The sequence below is a fragment of the Camelus dromedarius genome, chromosome 18 (genome assembly GCF_036321535.1).
Source record: "Camelus dromedarius isolate mCamDro1 chromosome 18, mCamDro1.pat, whole genome shotgun sequence".
Lineage (NCBI taxonomy): Eukaryota > Metazoa > Chordata > Mammalia > Artiodactyla > Camelidae > Camelus > Camelus dromedarius.
The window spans coordinates 8,262,603-8,280,350 of record NC_087453.1 but is presented as its reverse complement, the minus strand read 5'-3'; the positions used below and the strand labels follow the sequence as shown (position 1 = coordinate 8,280,350).

Below are 17,748 nucleotides of genomic sequence, written 5' to 3'. Positions count from 1 at the left end.
CACCACCAGAGTCAAGACTCTGACAGTCCTAGCCCCACAGGGATTTCTCACGTCCTTTTATGACCATCTTCACCTTTCTTCCCCCACCCCTCGCCCAGCCCCTGGCAGCCACAAATCTGTCCTTCATTTCTAAAATTTTGCTATTTCAAAAATGTTCTATAAATGGAATCATACAGCGTGTAACCTTTCGGGATTGGCTCTTCTTGCTCAGCATAATTCCCCGGGGATTCATCCAAGTTGCCGTGTGAATCAAGAGTCTGTCTGGATGCGTTTGCAGGTGGAGCCTCGGTTGGAGATACAAGTGTGGGGTTCAGGGCTGGAGGCACCCTGCGTTGACCCCAAAGCTCTAGCCCTGAGCCTGAATGATGTGGCCCAGGGAGGCAGGAGATTAAGCATCTCCTGTGTACCAGGCACTGTTCTAGGCACAGGAGATGCAGCCGTGAACCAGACAGAGGAGGTCCCCATGAGGGCGTGGGCTGATGTGGGGCTGGAGGGCTGGACTGGGTGTGGGTCAGGATCTTTCTTCCTCAGTACCTTTGGCTTTGCAGCCTAGAACGGCTGGACCCTGATGAAGCCAAGAGCTCCACCCTGGGGTGGAGGGGGTAGACCAGAGGTTTCCAGGAGTCCTGAGTAAAATGAGAAAAGGGCGAAGCACTGTCCCTCAGGCCAGATGGAGCCCATTCAACAGAGGCTGACCTGTCTTCTGAGACAGCTTTGTCATTCAGAATATTATTCTTTCTTTGACAAAGGGATGGGGTTTAGGGTGGGGTCAGGGTGGGGAGTTTTTTGTGTCTCTGCCAGGCACATGGACTGGGTTTGGGTTTGGGAGGCCTTGAATCTGTGGGCCGACCCCCCAGCTCCCATCACAGTTTCCCCCACCCGCCCCCTCCTGGTACCCCCCGCACCCCTCCCCCCACCCCCTCCTGCCTCCTGGCCACTCACTTTTCTCTCAGGGCCACTCAATGCTTCCCTCTCCTTTTCTCTCTCATTTCCCCCTCTACCCTTTTTCCTCTTTCTTCTATTTCCTCTTTCCGAACCTCCACCCCCAGTCTGGTTTCTGCATCTTCTCACCCTTGGTTCTGGCTCCATCTCTCTCTCTGCTTTATATTTTTTTCCCTATTTATTTGCTTCCATCTCTAATGACCTTCATCTCTGCTTCCCCCGAGCTCTCTGTCTCTGCCCCTATTCATTTCTCTCGTGCTCGGATGTTCTTTCCCACACTTGGGAAACCATCCTTTTTCATGCTCAGGGGGCCCAATGGATAAACTGTCTTAATCCAATCAGGACAGCAACCTGAGGTGAGTTCTTGCAAAACGGCTTCGTGAGACCCGTGCCTGGGACTCTGGGGCCGTGGGGATGGGATCGATGTGGTGACAGTGACCATTCAAGGCCACAGGCCAAGGGCTGAGACTCGTGGGCCAGACTGGAGCTGTGAGGGCATCGTGTCTAAGGAAAGGGCAAATTGAGAAGAAGCTCCCGAGGCCACTGGATGCCTGGAATGGGGGAGAAGGGGCACTGGTGACAGTCCAGGCCTTGCCTTGGAAGCTGATTCCTTCCGCTGCTGGGAGGGGGCTGCTCGGTCCTGGGTGAAGTCTTTCTGGGCAGGGGCACGGGCGGGCGGCCTCTGAACACCTGCTGGCTCTGGTGGGCGCCTCTGGGTTTGCCCTAACGGCTCGTTTATTTAGTGGAGAACAGCTGCCCACGTTGGGGACTCCAACAAACACAACGGTCGATTGTGCCTGTGTTTGCTTTCTACCTCCCAGAGCTGATTGGTGCTGTTCCCAGCATCCTTTTGTGGAGTCAACCACCTTCGAGGTCGGCCAGCAAAGCCTCTGGAGGTTCTATTGATAATCAGCATCAGAGTGAGACGCGTCCGGCTCTGAAGTGACCGTCGCCCACTGCTGGGCCAGCTGTCGGTGTGGACTCTTGGATGTGAAGAATCTCAGTTTGACAGGGAGGCCACCGGGTTTATTGTCTTGGCCTGGAAAAGAATCTTCCTTCCCCCGCTCTGTGCCAAGAGTGGGGCAGTCCCAGCTCCCACCAAATCCACCCACGGCTCTCCCCCGCAAATCCCACCGCTGCTGCCGTGGCCACCTCTTGCCCCATGATGTTTTCTCAGCCAGGAGTGCTGGCCCGACGCCGTGCACCCAGCTGACCATGAGTGACCTTTCTGAGCTCACTCAGAAAGGCCCAGGGTGGAGAACACAGATCCCAGTTTCAAATCCAGCTCTGTCACCACAGCCCACGACAGAACTGGCTGGACCCAGTGCGAAATGATAATCCAGGACCCTTTTTGTCAAATGTGATAAGAATTTCAGGATAGTGGCAGCAGAACATCAGACCGAGGACGAGGCCGGCCCTGCCTGTCACTTGCAAACACTGTGCTTTGAGTGAGTTCTTAAACTTGCTGAGTCAGCCCCGCGTCTGCCAGACGGGATTGACAGGCCTGTCCTCCACATGGGCTGGTCATGAGCCCCGATGGAGATGCTGGAAGGTTTAGCCGCCATAGTTATCATTGTTGGTGACGTTGATATCGTCACTGTTTAACAGCTCATTATCTGTGTTGTTCCGCGCGTGCTGCCAGGGATGCGCTTTAATTACTTATTTTTAAATGACCTTTCTATTTTGGATAATTTTAGATTTGCAGAAAACTTGTGAAGACAGTAATACTGAGAGTTTCCGTGCGTCCCTTGCTCCATCTCCCCCACTTGCTGTCATCCCATCACCATGGTTGTTGGCAAAACCAAGACACCCACGTTGGTCCAGTACTATTCACTGAACCCCAGACTTAGGGCTTCATCAGATTTTTTCTTTCACATCGGTTTTCTGTCCCAGGCTCCCATCCAGGGCAGTGCATTGCTTTTACTGTGTGCTTTAGTTTTAAAGTGACCTCGGGTCTTCCACAGTGGGTCACAGACCTGGCCAGGGCAGGGTCATCAGTCTTGAGCCGCCCAGAGACTCCAGAGCGGGGCCCCTGCCGGCATCCTCACCTGAGGAGTGGTTCTCGTCGCTGGTCTTGGGCTTCTGGGCCCTGACTTGGCGAAAGGCCAGCCTCTAGGCCCTTCCTGCTATGCCTCGGGTGGTGAGCAGATTCAAGGTCCTTCATTTCTTGTTGTTGGAGTGTCTCCTGTGCACCAGGCTCTGGCTGCTGCGGGGACTATGACCCTACAGACTGGCTTGGTCCCCATCCTGGGGGCACTCGGCCTGGTGGAGAGAGGGCTGGTGACTGAGGAAGGAGGTCAGTGGGATACATTGCCACAGCACAGCCACGAAGGAGAGAAGGGGACACAGGTGAACCTGGGGGTTCCCTAGGAGGCTCTAAAGGAAGGAAGGAACCAGCATGAGACCCGGTGGAAAAGTCTGGTGGCGGAGGGGTGGAGGACAGCAGGTGCAAAGGTCTCCCAACAGGCAGACCCCGGTGAGGTCCGGGAGCAGAGAGAAGGCCCTAGGCTGGAGGGTTGTGAGTGATGGGAGATGACAGACTTGAGTTTAGAGAGTCAGGCTGGATCATGTGGATCTGGGATCAACCCCCCCACCCCACCCCGCTCCAAGGGGCAGGCAGCTGGCAGAAATGAGTGGCATGTCCCGGGGACCACGAAGGTAAGAGCACACTTCTCCCGGGAAGGGGAGTCCACTGCTCGGTGGGCCAGAGCTTTGGACATTTTTCAAGGGAAGCTTGAAATCTTTTTTAAAAAGAAAAATGCCATTTCATTAAAAAATATGAAAACAAGCAACCAAACAAACAAAAGCAACAATATTAGTAAAGAAACTCAGCCCAGTGGAAGCCAAAGCGGGACATGCCTGGGGTCTCGGTTTGGCCCAAGGGCTGCCCGTTGGGGACCAAGGTGACAGGCTCTGAAGACCACATGGAGGAGTTAGATTTTATTCTAAGTACAAAGAGGGACTCACTGGAGATCAGACTTTTTTTTAATACACTCCCTTAGCCTGCCGTATAGAGCTGAGGGCAAGAGCAGAGGCTGGGAGACAGGGTGGCAGTGGCAAAGGGGAGAGGGTTTGGGGAAGAATCAGCAGAGGGGATTGAGGAACAGGTTGGATGCAAAGTGAGGAGTCAGGTACCCAAACCAGTTTCCCATTTGGGCAACCTGGACTGATAGAGGTTCTGGTTAGTGGGAGGGCCCGCAGGGAGTCGCTTGACCACTGAAAGCTTCAGTCTCCTCATTTGTAAAAGGCCTTTGTGATACTTCTGCAGATTTGGGTCCCTGGAATGTAGCAGGTGCCCAGTTAAAAATACACATTCAAGTGCGTGGTAATCGGGCAGCTACACTCAGCGGCCAAGTGGTGAGAAGCAAAGTCCAGGTCAGACCCTCCGCTCCCTCCTGGAGACGGTGGTGGGAGGGCAGGGGGCCAAGGTCAGAGAGCTCAGGTGCTGGGTCAGGAGCTGGGGCCCCCAGAGAGACTTCGTTCTGGAGGGGCCGTGACATGACTCCACCTACCCGGCTGTCCGGTCTTTCCTCCCAGGCCCCACGTGTGGATTTAGGGGCCAGTCTCTTGGCCGAATTTCTGGGGCTCCTCCTCTGCTGGTTTCCATGTTAACGCTTTTCCTCCAGCTAAAGGCAGAATCCACAGGGATCTGGAAACCTTCTAGAGCTGCTGCCAGGGTCACCGCCTCTAACGAGATTGTACCAGCTTGTCCCTGCTGCTAGGGTCCCCCTGCCCGATCTGAGAACCCCCAGCCCTGCTTTTCTGTCACCAAGGCCTCAGTAGCCTCCCAGGACCACAGCGGCTGTGGGGAGCGGGCTGGCAGGGGCTGGGGGCCGGGCCGGCAGGAGGCTCCAAGGGGAAGGGGGCCCACTCCGGTGCGGACACCCTGAGGTGGCCAGCCCCGCCCTCTGGGCAGGATTGGACAGGCTGGGGCTGCTTCGGAGAAATGGGAGGGGCTCTGCTCACAGCTGTCAGAGCCTTCTGGAAGTCTGGGGGCCCGGAGCAGACGCAGACATTGGAGGCAGGACAGCCAGGCGTGGTCTGAGGAGCAGAACGCCGTGAGGCCGGGCTGAGCCGTGAGGCCGGGACCAGGAGTGAAGGGCGTGCGGCTGGCGTGGGGCAGGGCCAGTGCCCGCGGCTCAGAAGAGACCGTTTGACTCCGAGCTTAGCCTTCCACTGGCTCTGTGACCGTGGGCGCCTGACCTACCCTGTCCTCTCCCAGCCTGCTTTCTCCTCCACAAAACGAGCACCGAGGGGGACCGCGGTAACGGGCAGCAGCCACGGGGCTTGGCAGTGGCCAGGCTGGCAGTTCCCACCCCGTGGGGCCCAGGGCACGGGACTGGAGCAAAGCCTTCCATCCAGCTCCTCCACAGCCCACAGAGACTTGTCTGAGCAACATGACGTGAGCCTGGAGCCACTGCTCTGATGCCCACAGGGCTCGGCATCTCCTGTGAGTCAGGCCAGACGGGGACAGTGGCAAACGGGACATCACATGCCTTGTCTAGAGGGGCCGGCTTGCCGCACCCCGCAGGAATATGGGCCCAGTGAGGCCAGTGAGCGGTGTTGTTCAAGGGAAATAGGAACTCGGTATTTGTTTAAACTATTCCTAGTTCTTCCATGTTGGCAGGCAACTCACTTTTTCTTTTTTTATTTCTTTTGAACTCACTTTTAAATTTGCACACACCATGTGTGAAGGCCAGATGCAGTCCAAAGGCCACCGTTTGCTATCCCTAAGGAGGCTTGCAGAGGGCACTCCTGAGGGTCCCGAGGTTGGAAAGCAGCTGCTGGTGGGACGCCCCAGGTCCTGGGCGGGAGCTCGGCCCCTCTCGGCCCCACGGCCACGTGTGTCCTGGCTCAGTGCTGGGACAGGGCAGGCCTGGGTTTGAATTCAGCTCTGCCAATTCCAAGTTAGGTGATCTTGGACAAGTGTCTCTCTGAGCCTCAGTTTCCCTTTCTAGAAAATGGGAGTAGGGACACAGGCTTCTCTCAGCGGCTGAGGGGAGGAGGGCCATGAGCTGCAGGGCCCGTGCTCCCTGCTTGGTCACTGTGGTTGAATTGAGCAAGGCAGGGGCTTTGTCTGTGCTGAGAGGCAGAGATGCTTCTTCTGTCTGCTCCACCCCACCGTTACAATGTTTTACTTGAGAGCTAGAGGCAAGTTGCTATGAAAATACAGAGCGTTCCCATATACCCCTCACCTAGTTTCCGTATTGTTAACATCTTGTTTTACTGTGGTGCATTGTCACAGCTAAGGGGACCCACTCTCATACGCCAACTCCACAGGTGATTCCGATTTTACTAGTTTTCGCCTACCGTCCTTTTCTGCTCCGTTTCATATAGTCATCGCGTCTCCTTAGCCACTTCTGGTTTATGACAGCTTCTCTGACTCTCCCTGTTTTTGATGACCTTGACGTTTTGAGGATTATCGGTTAGGTGTTTTGTACAGCATCCCTCAATTAGGGCTGATCTGATGTTCTTCTCGTGGTTACACTGGGGTTATGGGTTGGGGGAGGGAGACCGCGGAGGTGAAGTGCCTTTCTCATCACATCGGATCCAGGGGACATGCCGTCAACATGATGTAGCACTGGTGATGCTGGCCTTGACCTTCTGGCCGAGGCAGTGTTTGCCAGGTTTCTCCACCGGGCAGTTACTTCCCCCCTTTCCCTACTCTGCTCTGGGAAGCAAGTTACCACATGCAGCCCCCGCTCAAGGAGGGCTGGAGCTCCTAGAGAGGGCAATGCGTACATCAATTATTTGAAATTCCCTTTTACCCTTGGCATTATTTTGAGATCTAGAAGTTTTCACTTTTTTGGAGATCATTCCATCATTCAGACAACCTGGGTTGACTCCTGGCTCTACCCATTTACTATCTGTGTGACCTTGGGCAACTCGCTATTAACTGGAGTGATGGTTAAGAGTAATAGCATGTGTCTGTCAGGCTGGGTTCAGCTGCATATCAGAAACCGGACTTAAGTGGTTTAACCAAATAGAGTTTGTGGTTTTTCTTTATGTGATGAGAAGTCCTGAGCGGCCAGTTGATTCTCCTGGCTGCTGCTCTGCCATCCTTAGTACATGACTTTTGTCCTCATGGTCCCAAGGCGGCTGCACTATCTCCAGCATGAAGTTGATGGCATTATCCTTATTTTACAGAGAGGAAAGTGAGGCTCAAGAGGATTAGCAACTTCTACTGAAGGAGTGCCTGGGGCACAGGAGTAATTGTTTTCCTGGTAGGATGGGCCTCTCCCAAGCGCCCTTAGGCTGGGATGCCTGGGGGATGAGGGTGAGCCACTGTCTACCTGTGCTTCCACACGTGGTCAGCCTGAGACCTCAGCCTCCCAGAGGTTGACTCACACTTGGAACCTCAAAAACCAGCCCATGCGTGGGCTGGTGGTGTGGCCTGCTTCCCTTGGGGTGGAGGGTGCTTAGTGAAGCAGGACAGGCTGGAGTTGCAGGGATGACCCAAGAGTAGCCGGCCAAACAGCACTCGGGCCTGGGGACAGTCAGCAGGTGGGGTTGGCCCTAAATCCTGCAGCCTGTGTCAGGTGACCTATTACCTGATTCCCACTCGAGTGAGAGATACAGAGAGAGGCTTGTTATTCCTGTTCTATTTAGGAAGATAGATTTAATTCAGGGGCAAAGTATGGCCTTGGGACCAAAGCTGGCCTGCCCCCATCTTGGCCAATAAAGTTTTATTGGCACACAGCCATGCCGTTACTTTACACGCTGCCCATGACTGCCTTTGTGCTGCAAGGGCAGAGCTGAGTAGTTGTCACAGAGACCATGTAGCTTGCAAATATTTACTGTCTGGCCCTTTGCAGAACAAGTGTGCAGACCCTGGCCTGAACAGAAAGCAGTCCAGGACCAGGTATATGCAGCTGGGGCTTCCAAGAGGAAGATACAAGGTGGCCAGGACTTACAAGGGGCTGTGGGGGATTTCTGGGAACAGGAATGAGTGGATGGCACCCTGGGGTGGGTGGGCTTGGCTTTAGCAGTGATCTGACTCGGGGGTTTCAGAAGAGAGGCCCCCAGACCCGAGCTGCCCAAGGCTTCACCTTGCCACATGCTGCAATAGCCATCTGGGTCTCTGTCACAAAAGGAGCTGCTTGGCGGTGCAGGTTGCCCGAGGGGCCAACTCTGAGGCATCTGCTGCCAGAAGCAGTGGGTTCCAGAAGGGCATGCGGTCTGGGGCCCGCAGTGGGGCACCCACTGCTCAGCCCAACCCCCAGGGGCCACGAGGGGCTGTGGGCCCGCAGATTCCAAATTATCTGATTTTCCAAGAGAAGCTAGCAGGCAGCCTGGTTTTCCTGAGAAATGTCCTCATTTTTCACATGTTTGCAATTAATTCCAGCTTTTAAAAATCATGACACTGACCAAGCACACATGTGCGTCTGGTGTGTGGGCTGCGGGCTGGAGAAGTCGGGTGTCAGGAGTGGAAGTGAGGGAGACCCAGTGGGAGGGTGTGTGGACCTGGAGAGCACGCCAGGCCCCGCTCTCCAGCTCCAGACGTCCCTCCCTCCTCCAGGCTGGTGCGGGCCGTGGGAGAGAGGGGTGAGGCAGAGCTCTGGACCTATGGTGTCAGGTTTCCCTGTCTTCCCGGCCTACCCCCGGCTGGTGGGACATTCAGCTGGGCTGGGCAAGAGCAAGGAGTTGGACACTCCTCCTCGCCTGCCTGGCCGCCTCTGGAGAAGAACCCTCGTAGCAGCTGTAGGCGAGGGGTGGGAGGTGCAGCTCTCTGAAGCCTCCTCTGGGATTCTCCAGGATTTGTGTTCCAGGCAAGAGCCCTGTGGGGTGATGGGCAGGGGCTGGACTTACAGCCGGAGAGGCCTGAGTGGACCCCAGCACTATGGTTCCCTGCCTTCTGTGACCTCTGAGATGGAGACCACCCCCCTTGTTGCAGGTCATCCTGAGAATCCAAGGGAAAACAGGCGTGGAAGGGCTGGGTTTCCTGGCCTCCTGGGGGGCCTGTGATTGAGGTCCTACTCACCTGACAACATCTGGGCGTCTGGCTATTTTCATCCTCACACACCAGCCCTCTCCTGCTGACTCAGCTGGTTTCCAAGCTCTCGCCAGCACTACTGTGGGTTTATTATTTGCTTTAAGCAGGATGCTTGGTTGCAAGTGACAACAACCCAGGTCAACTCTGCTTAAGCAAAGAAGAGAATCTGTGGTCTCATAAACAGGAAAAGTCCCGAGGTCACACTGACCTCAGGCAAAATCTGATTCAGGTGCTTGAATGACACTGTCAGAACACAGTCTTGCCTCATCTCCCAACCCTGCTTCCCTGTGTTGGTTTCATTCTCAGGCAGGCCCCTCAGCGTGGTGACAGACGTGACCCTCAGGCTCATGGCCCATCCTCCTAGGAACTTGGGAAGGGGGAATGGGGCAGGAAGCAGCCCCGTCCCAGGAGCAAAAGTCCCAAGGCTGTTTCTCATTAGACCAGCTTGGGTCACCTGCTCACCCCTGGACCAGTCCCAGCTCAGGTGGGTCGGGCCTCCTCTCACCCCTCCTTCAGCTACGGGGGTAGAGAGAGCAGCGCTGACAGGAGCTGGCACCAATGGTCCCACAGGACAATCAAGATGCCAACAGCAGAATGGGAAATGAAGGCTGGACAGGCCAAAATAGCACATGTCCTGCCCATGCCTACCTGCTCTCCAAGGGCAGCATTTGGAGCTGAAGAGGCCACATTCAGAGCCCCCTGGCTCAGCTCAGGCCACCCCTTCCTGGCTGACCTCAGGCCCAGATCTCCAGCCAACTGTGAGTCACTATCCCACAAATTTTCCACGTGCCCCAAGATGTTGTCAGGGGCTTGGTCCAGGGCCAGCGTGGAGCTGCACCAGCCTCCTTGGCCTTTCTTGCCATCTTCCAGGCTGGGGGCCCTTTTGAAAAGGGAAGCAAACTTGTTTGTAGTGGCTTGTTCTTGAGCCCCTGTGGGGTCCTAGTGAGCAGCTTCCTTTTCCCGGCGCCACACACAGCCGCTCTTTAATAATCCACGGTGCTGTCTGGCTGGGCGCGGACAGACGGCTCACCTCCCCTGGCACACCCCATCCCCGCTTTCCAGATGCAGGAAGGGCGTTTCCCCTCCCTCGCCAGGAAAGATGCTACCATTTCTTGTGTTAGGTCTTGCTGGAACTAAAGATACGATTGCATCTAAAGCTGCTAGGAGTCTCTTAGGAGTTCTTCTCCTTGGCTCCTTTGTAATTATATTGAATTTGCTTCTTTTTTGGAATTCTGTCTACCTGAGGGATACAGGCAGCCCTGTGATGACCGAGGCTGCGTCTTGTTCACAACTGTGCCCTCAGTGTGCAAACGGGACCTGGCCGGGCGCGGGCACGCAGTAAGGGAGTGGTTGACGGGGTGGATGCTGGGAGGATGTGCCTGAGGTTGGTCTCCCACCTCCACGATGGGGAGGATGGTTACAGTGTTGCTGCAGGAAGCAAGTCTAGGGGACGGGGAAGTACACATGCAGCGCAGTGCGGTTGTGCTGGGCTTGCGGGGAGCTGTAATTAACCACGGGCTGAAGCCCCACATCCTTGCCCTGGCACCTGTGACTGCAACTGAAGTCTGGGGCACAGCAAGGTCTCAGCCAGAGCAGGCAGGGGTGGCCTGTAGATCAAACAGTAGAGAGGGCGCTGGGGGGGGGGGGAGGGCAGTGAAAGGGACCCCAGGTGGGGACGGGCCTCCTCCCTCTGCACCCCTGGAGCTGCGCATTCCTGCCCATCTCTCTGCTGGGTCCACCAGGGAGCCTTGCAGACACTCCCTCCTCTGAGCGGGTCACAGTCACTGGGATCAGCCCTGGCTCTACACAAGAATCACCTAAGAACTTTGAGATAGACCGATGCCCAGGCCACACCCCAGACCAATGACATCAGATTCGCGGAGTAGGGCCTGGGCATAAGCATTCCATAACTCCCCTGGGGCGTTCCGTGTGCAGGCGTGCTTGAGAACTACTGGTGAGGTGGTCCTTTGTAAAAGTGGCTTGTCACCAAGATGCACATGTAACCCGTAGTGTTTGTGGAGAGTTGCTTTATGGAAAATCTCCTCTCCCCAACCTCCCTGCAACAAAAATCTACACCAGAAATAAGTAGGTACTTCTTATAATGGTTTAATTAAAAAAAAAAAAAAAGGCAATAACACATGCATGTAGCAGAGCCTTCGGGAGGCGCAGGTGGGAGCAGTCAAAGAACCACCAGCTGGACCCCGCTGTCCCAGCGGCCGCCCCGCTGCAGCTGTAAGTGCCCCTTTCCTCGCACATGGTGGCCTGAGGTCCCCCTTGCTCTCCGGGTCGTCCCCTCTCAGAGCGTGGCTCCGCCGGCTCTCTCTGATGCTGCAGAGCGGCTGAGTGCCCCGTCGTGGACTGGGGCCCAGCACTGCTGGCCCAGCTCCCCGTCCGGTGTCAGGTGGGCGGCTTTGGCTGTCACAGGCCGTGTCACCCAAGAATCACGGGATCTTTGGTCACATGGGCCACTCTCCCAGAAGGATAGACTCCTCCTGCATCTGGAGTTCCCGGGTCTCAGAACAGGTGGCTTCACATGGCTGAAGGGGCACCTCGTTTTCTGTCATTCCAGAAACGGTGGATGCCGGCGGCCCCGACGTACGAGCTGCCCACGTTGTACAGGACCGAGGACTACTTTCCTGTGGACGCTGGGGAGGCAGCGCCCCGGACTCCCAGCTGCCAAAGGCGTCTGTGAGCCCTGCGTTCCTGCCATCGGGGGTGTCAGAAAGGGAAGCCTGGGTGCAGGGCCGATTTTTTTTTCCTTTTTTTTTTTTTATTGTTGTGGATTTGTTTTCTAAATTTACCCCCTTGTTTCATGTGGGCCCATGGGGTTTGGAGAAGCAGTTGGGACCCACGGGCGGCAGTGCCTCAGAGATGAGCTGGAGAAGGCCTTTTCCACCAGCGTTTGGCCTGCCTGGTGTCGTGGATGAGGCGGTCACCCCAGGAGATGGGCTGTGGAGACTCAGATTTCCCTTTCCCTTGAAGGGCTTTGCATGGGAATCAGGAAGGGCTTGCGGGGTGCCACCAGGGTGCACGGGTCCAGGTCCGTCCATGTTGGCTGGTGTGTCTGAACCCCAGCGCCAACTGGCCCTGTGAACCGGCTCAATAAAGGCGGCAAGAGGTCACGTGTGGTCTGGGTGTAAATGTTTCCTCAAAGGGTGCTCCTGCCACCTGATCAAGCCGGATCCTCAGAATCTGTTTATAAAGCCCCTCACCTGACGGGAGGGAGGGTAAAGCTCCGGCCTTCAGATTCCCGGCCTTCAGATTCCCGCTGCTAATGCAGAGGTCTTTAGCATTTTCTGGAGCCTTTTAAGGTGTGTTTGCCTTAATTTCTTCTTATGCAGATGAGTTTCCTGCTATTGGCCTGAAATGCTAGATTCCTCGCTTTGGTGATGGATATTTCTAGTTTCTGGGATCCTTCCCAGAGACAAGAAAACACACACACACACACACACACACACGCACACACGCACACACGCACACACGCACACACCTGCACTGCAGACCAGCATTTGGATTTCAGGGAAATCTGACATCATGAATCAGGCAAGATAGCAGTAGGCGAGCAAGAAAAAAGTTGAGTCTTGCAAATTTTAGGACAGTTTTTGGAATTAAAAGATAAAGATGGACCCCTTGGTTCAAGCAGTGCCAGCATTTGTCTGTGGGGATAATTTTTGTAAACATGATTTTTATTTAAAAATATCTCTAAGTTATTTTAAATTATTGATGTATAGTTTACAGATAGAAAAGTGCCCCTAAGTGTAGGTTCACTGAATTTTCACACACTGAACAACGCATCTGTTTAACCCTCACCCAGGTGGAGAAACACACAAACTGGAAGCGTCAGCACCCGGAAGCCCCCTCGTGCTCCTTCCAACCAGTGCCCCCCCCACCCCGCCCCGCCCGAGCTAACACCATCCTGCCTTCTAGCAGCATCGACAGGGGTGCGATCCGTCCTCTGTAACTGGAGGAGGAGAGGCGTGAACACTCAGTGTGCACTCAGTGGGCTGGCTTTGTGCCGGCTGCCCCGGCGCCCCTGGGAGGCTGATCCTTCATTCTTACGGCTGGGTTGTATGGACCAGGACTGTTTTTAATGAAGGAAGCTTAGATAGTCTCTGTGCCCCAGTCTGCTCAGGGAGAGCAGAGATTCGATGGAACGTTCATTTTTCAGACAAGTGGTGATGACACCAGTTTCCGGAAAGCTGAGTATATGTTGATCGCTGGAGACGCCCAGGCTTCTTTCTCTTTCCAGAGCCCGAACCAAGGGCCCTGGAGAGGGGAAAGGGAAAGTCATGTGATCAAGCCACAGCAACTGAAGTGTCCCAAAATAGAGGCCCACAGGACCGTGGCTGAGAGTGTATAGGCTCCGAGGTTAGCCTGCCTGGGTGGCACCATCTCCTGCACATCTCAGCTGTGTGACCCTGGGCTAGTCACTTACCCTCTCTGAGCCCAGTAAGATGCAGAGAATAATGGCACCTGCCTATTGGGGTATTGTGAGGAGGAAGCGAGGTGACCTGTGTCCCTGTCGGCAATGGGCTCTTGGGAATGGGTGGCTGGGACGGTGACTGGGCTGAGGAGGGGAAGCGCCGACTGTTCTGTGTTTCTCAGTTGACTCGTGGCATCCAAGAGCCTCAGCAGTGAGTGGCTTAGGAACTGCCCTTAAATTTCACAGTAAGAACAAGTCACGGGAGCGTGAGAGCTGCCAGAGCCCAACTGCCCTCTCTGGTTTTGCTGTCCTGGGATTCTTTTGGGGACATCGCCACCCTCCCCGCTGCCAAGTCAGTGAGGAGGGGTGAGGTTGCATGGCAGCATCAATGGGGAAAAGGTGACTAATGGGCTAGAATCGGCCATTCCAAGCTTCCGGGAGTTGCAGAGCCAAACAGTGAACTTTTAGGGACACTTGGAGACACTTAGGGGGAGGCAAGGCCAGGACACAGGGCCTGCCAGGAATTCCTGACCTCAGTCCTTTGAGCTGCTGGTGCTCTGTCCTGGTGCCAAGTGACCTGATGGGCGTCCCCTTTAAAGCAAGTGTCTGATGTGTCTCCTAGCAAGCCAGTGAAAGCTTGACTGCTGACTCGAGTGGGTCCCACATGAAGCCCATGGCAAGGGTCACTTTGCAACCTAGAAACGGATAATCATTTTCTTTCTCTTTTTCTTTCTTTTGTGGCTGTGGTTGGACAGGGACGCCAGTACGTAGACCATTGCAAGTATTCGTAAGAGCAAGGCCCTTTGGTCAACCATCCCTCCTTTCCCCGTGGATGTGAACTTCATGTCTGTCAAAGTAAGAGGTTTCAAGACGGTGGCCCACATGCTGGCAGAAATGTGGTTTGCCCTGAACTGTTTTAAAATTGTTTTCATGTTGAGACAGCTGGGTAACCATCTGGAAAAAATAAAGTGAGTTCCATACCTCACTCTGTACACCAGGAACACTTCCAAAATTCCAAATGGATTAAGGAGGAGTTAAATGTGTAAAGTGAATTTATAGAAGGAGGCAGAAACATTGGAGAATCATAAAAAAATCCAGAAGTCATAAAAGGTAAGTTGGATTATATTTTGAAAGTTTAAAGCCTCTGCATGGCAAAAACAAACAGAAAATTCAACCAATAAATAAATAAATAAATAAATAAATCTCAAAACAAAACAACAAAATCCTAAGCAAATTCAAAAGACAAAGGACCAAAAAGACAAATGACTAACTGGGGAAATATATTTGCAGCTCGTATTACAAAGGGATAATGTCCCTATTATATAAAAATGCCTACAAATAAATAAGAGAGGAAATTTTTAAATGGGAAAAGGATATAAACAGGCGTTTCACAGAAAAGAAAATGCAAAAAGCACTTTAAAGGTATGAAAAGATACTCAACCTCAATCTGTAAGTAGGAAAGAATATTGAAATCATTCAGTTTTCACTCATCATGCTGACAAAAATAAATTTTTGATGACACTGTTGGTGAAATTTCGAAGAAACATGCATTCTCACGTATCAGTGGTGGGACACCATTCTCATGGAGGTCCATGGGCAGTCCCCATCAAAATTAGAAATGTCTGTCCCCTGGGATCCCTAGGAACCAGTTCCACTCTGAGGGGTCTAGCCTCCCAATATACACACACAAGAGAAACAATAAATGTAAAAGTTTATTCATTGCACATTGAAATAGCAAAAGATTAGAAAGAACCTAAGTGTCTTATCAACTGGGGATTGGTTCAGTTACAGTATCCCCACACTCGCATGGATGGATGGAACCCTATGAAGTTATAAAAATGGATTAGGAGTTCTTTATGAATTAGTATGGAGAGATCGCCGAAGCCAAAGTGGAGGGAAAAGGACATGATATGCTACCATTTGTGTAAGAAAGAAAAGCATTAAAGTTCTCTGGGAGGAGAAACAAACATTTGAAAACAGTGAGTATCTGTTTTGGGTGAGAAATGGACTTTCCACTTTATGTTTATACCTTTTTGCTATGTTGGGGTTTACCTATTCAGAAATTCAATCAAAATCAGTTGCCAGCAACTCAAAGTCAGGATCGTTCACGTAAAGAACTGGATTTCCAGCTTCCCTACATAGACTAAAATATCTAGCAATACTGGGCTCTCATTTGTGCAAGACAGCAAGGAGCTAAAGCTGATTCCCTGCAGAGGGGCTGTGCCTCCAGGTTTCTCTTGTGTCCAAATTATTTCTCTGATTTCTTTACCTGCGTGGCCCTGTGGGTGTTTGCATTCAAGACACTTAGAGCCAAAGGTCCCTAGACCATGGAGAGTTTATTCCAAGGACACGGGGTATGTGAAGACATGCAGTGGGGTGGAGGGTGGCAGCTGCGCAGTCACTGCAAGACAAAGCCCCCCGCCCCCCAGCAGGCCAGCGAGCATCTCTGGGCCCCAGTTCCAGGGGGCGGGGCCTCACTATAGAAGTATGTGCTTTCAGTGCTCCTCCTTTTGGGAGTGACTGATACCAAGTCAAATACATCATAAGAAAACTAGAACAATAGTCTTCATGAATATCGATGCAGAAGTCCTTAACAAAGTATTAGCTGACTGAATCCAGCAACATATAAAGAGGATTATACACCATGGCCAAGTGAGCGCTCTCCTAGGAATGCAAGAGTCATTTAACACCTGAAAATCAATCAATGCAACACACTTTTGTATTAATAAAAGTAAAAAATCACATGATCATCTCAGTAGATACAGGAAAAAAGCATTTGACAAAATCCAACATCCATTCATGATAAAAGCTCCCTTTCTTGGGGTGGAAGGGGGAGTGCTCAGAGAAGAGGTTAGAAGCTAGGCAGACACCCCCAAATGTGCCTACTTCCAGGATTACTAACTGTCTTGAGATGATTTGTTGACCAAGGCACCTGGAGGCATCAAGGCATTTCCCTTCCCATCTTAAAGCAAAATCCCACTTCGCCTTCTGGTCGAGAGCACAACTCTCCTTGAGTTTGGAAGTATTCAAAGCATTTCTGACTCCAGTCGCCCCAGGAGTTCCTCTGTGAGTCCTATGGACTCACCGTGGACTCAAAAGCATCAACATTCTTATCTGTAAGCAGCAGCTGGATGCACTTCAGGCTTGCAAGCAGCGGGGAAGTGGCAGTGGTCTGAGGCTTGTCTCTGCGCCTACTGGGCCTTCCGGCAATTGGGAATTGCTGGATACCCATGATGCTCTGTTTGAGGAAGGAGTCAGGGAGACACTGCAGTGGGCAGTGAAACCTGGCATTCCTGCAAAGAACCAAACCAGCCAAGCCTGACTGCTGGGGGTCAGCCCTTCAACCAGCAGGACTTTCTCATTGCATCTCCCAGGGAGCTGCTCCATTATAAATGTCACATTCACGGTTTTGCCAGCACAGCTCTTCTGGGGCTGCCACGCCCGAGGCCTAGGAAAGGAAAGAGACATGGAGGAACGCCCTCGACAATGAGGTTTGTGCTTTTCTTCTGTTGGCACCAGGGCTGGGAATGTCTGCGGCAGTGACGCCAGTGGGGAGGAAGGGTGATCTGTGCAGGCCCCTGGTCTTCTCATGTCTCCCCCGGAAACCGAGGAGACACCAGGGCGTTAACTTGCACACATACAATTGCTTTTTGCATACAAGTTGCATCTCTGGGTGGAGAGATGTGGATTCTCAGGCTGCCTGGCAGGTGGGTGTGTGTTGACGGAGAGTAGATGGTCTCACACAGGAAACCACTGGTAGCAAACGTATGAATCAGGAAGGCTCAGGCTGTAGCCTTGCTCTCTGGTCTTTAGAGCTAGTGGTTCTCAGTCTTGACTGTGCACTGGAATCAGCTGGGCCACAGCCCAGGCCAGCTGCATCAACATCTCTGGGGGAGGGTCCTCGGCATCTCCAAGTGTTAAAACTCCCCAGGTGATTTCAAGGTGCAGCTGGGACTGGGAATCCATGCTTTCCAAGAATAGCAGGTAAGAGATTTTTTTCAGGAGGCTTCATTTGAAGAGTGTGAGGCCTCAACATCCGTCTCATACCCTCCTGAGTATAGTGGGTGGAACTGGGTTTGTGTTGGTTTCTGGTTTGGGTTGAATTGATTCCACTCAGCTCCAGAGATTGGTGCTGCCTGATTTAAGCCAGTCGAGGTAATCCTAGCTCACAGTGACTCACTGAGATCTGGCCTAAGCCCACCAGCCATTGAAGCTGGTTCTAGAATGGCCCAGTTGGGTCCAAGTTCAGGATTCTTGCTCAGTAGTGAGGGAGGGGAAAACTTCTCTCAGAGCAGGTGAATGGGAAGTGACTACAAACACCAGGGTGCCTGCTTAGGGTGAGGGTGACCGTGTGGGCGGCAGGAAGGAAGGACAGAGGACCTGAGCCCTT

The 17,748-nt window shown here is 53.2% G+C and overlaps 1 protein-coding gene across 2 annotated transcripts in view; it reads left to right on the top strand.

Moving 5' to 3' along the window:
* Positions 1-12,057, top strand: part of BCAS4 (breast carcinoma amplified sequence 4) — a 50,527-nt gene extending 38,470 nt beyond the window's left edge. For both annotated transcript variants that reach the window (XM_010978664.3, XM_031433619.2), the window contains one exon: positions 11,505-12,057. In XM_010978664.3, coding sequence (XP_010976966.1) covers positions 11,505-11,627 — 123 coding nt within the window. In that variant the 3' untranslated portion in view covers positions 11,628-12,057. The remainder of the gene's footprint in view (positions 1-11,504) is intronic.
* The last annotated feature ends 5,691 nt before the right edge of the window (positions 12,058-17,748 follow it).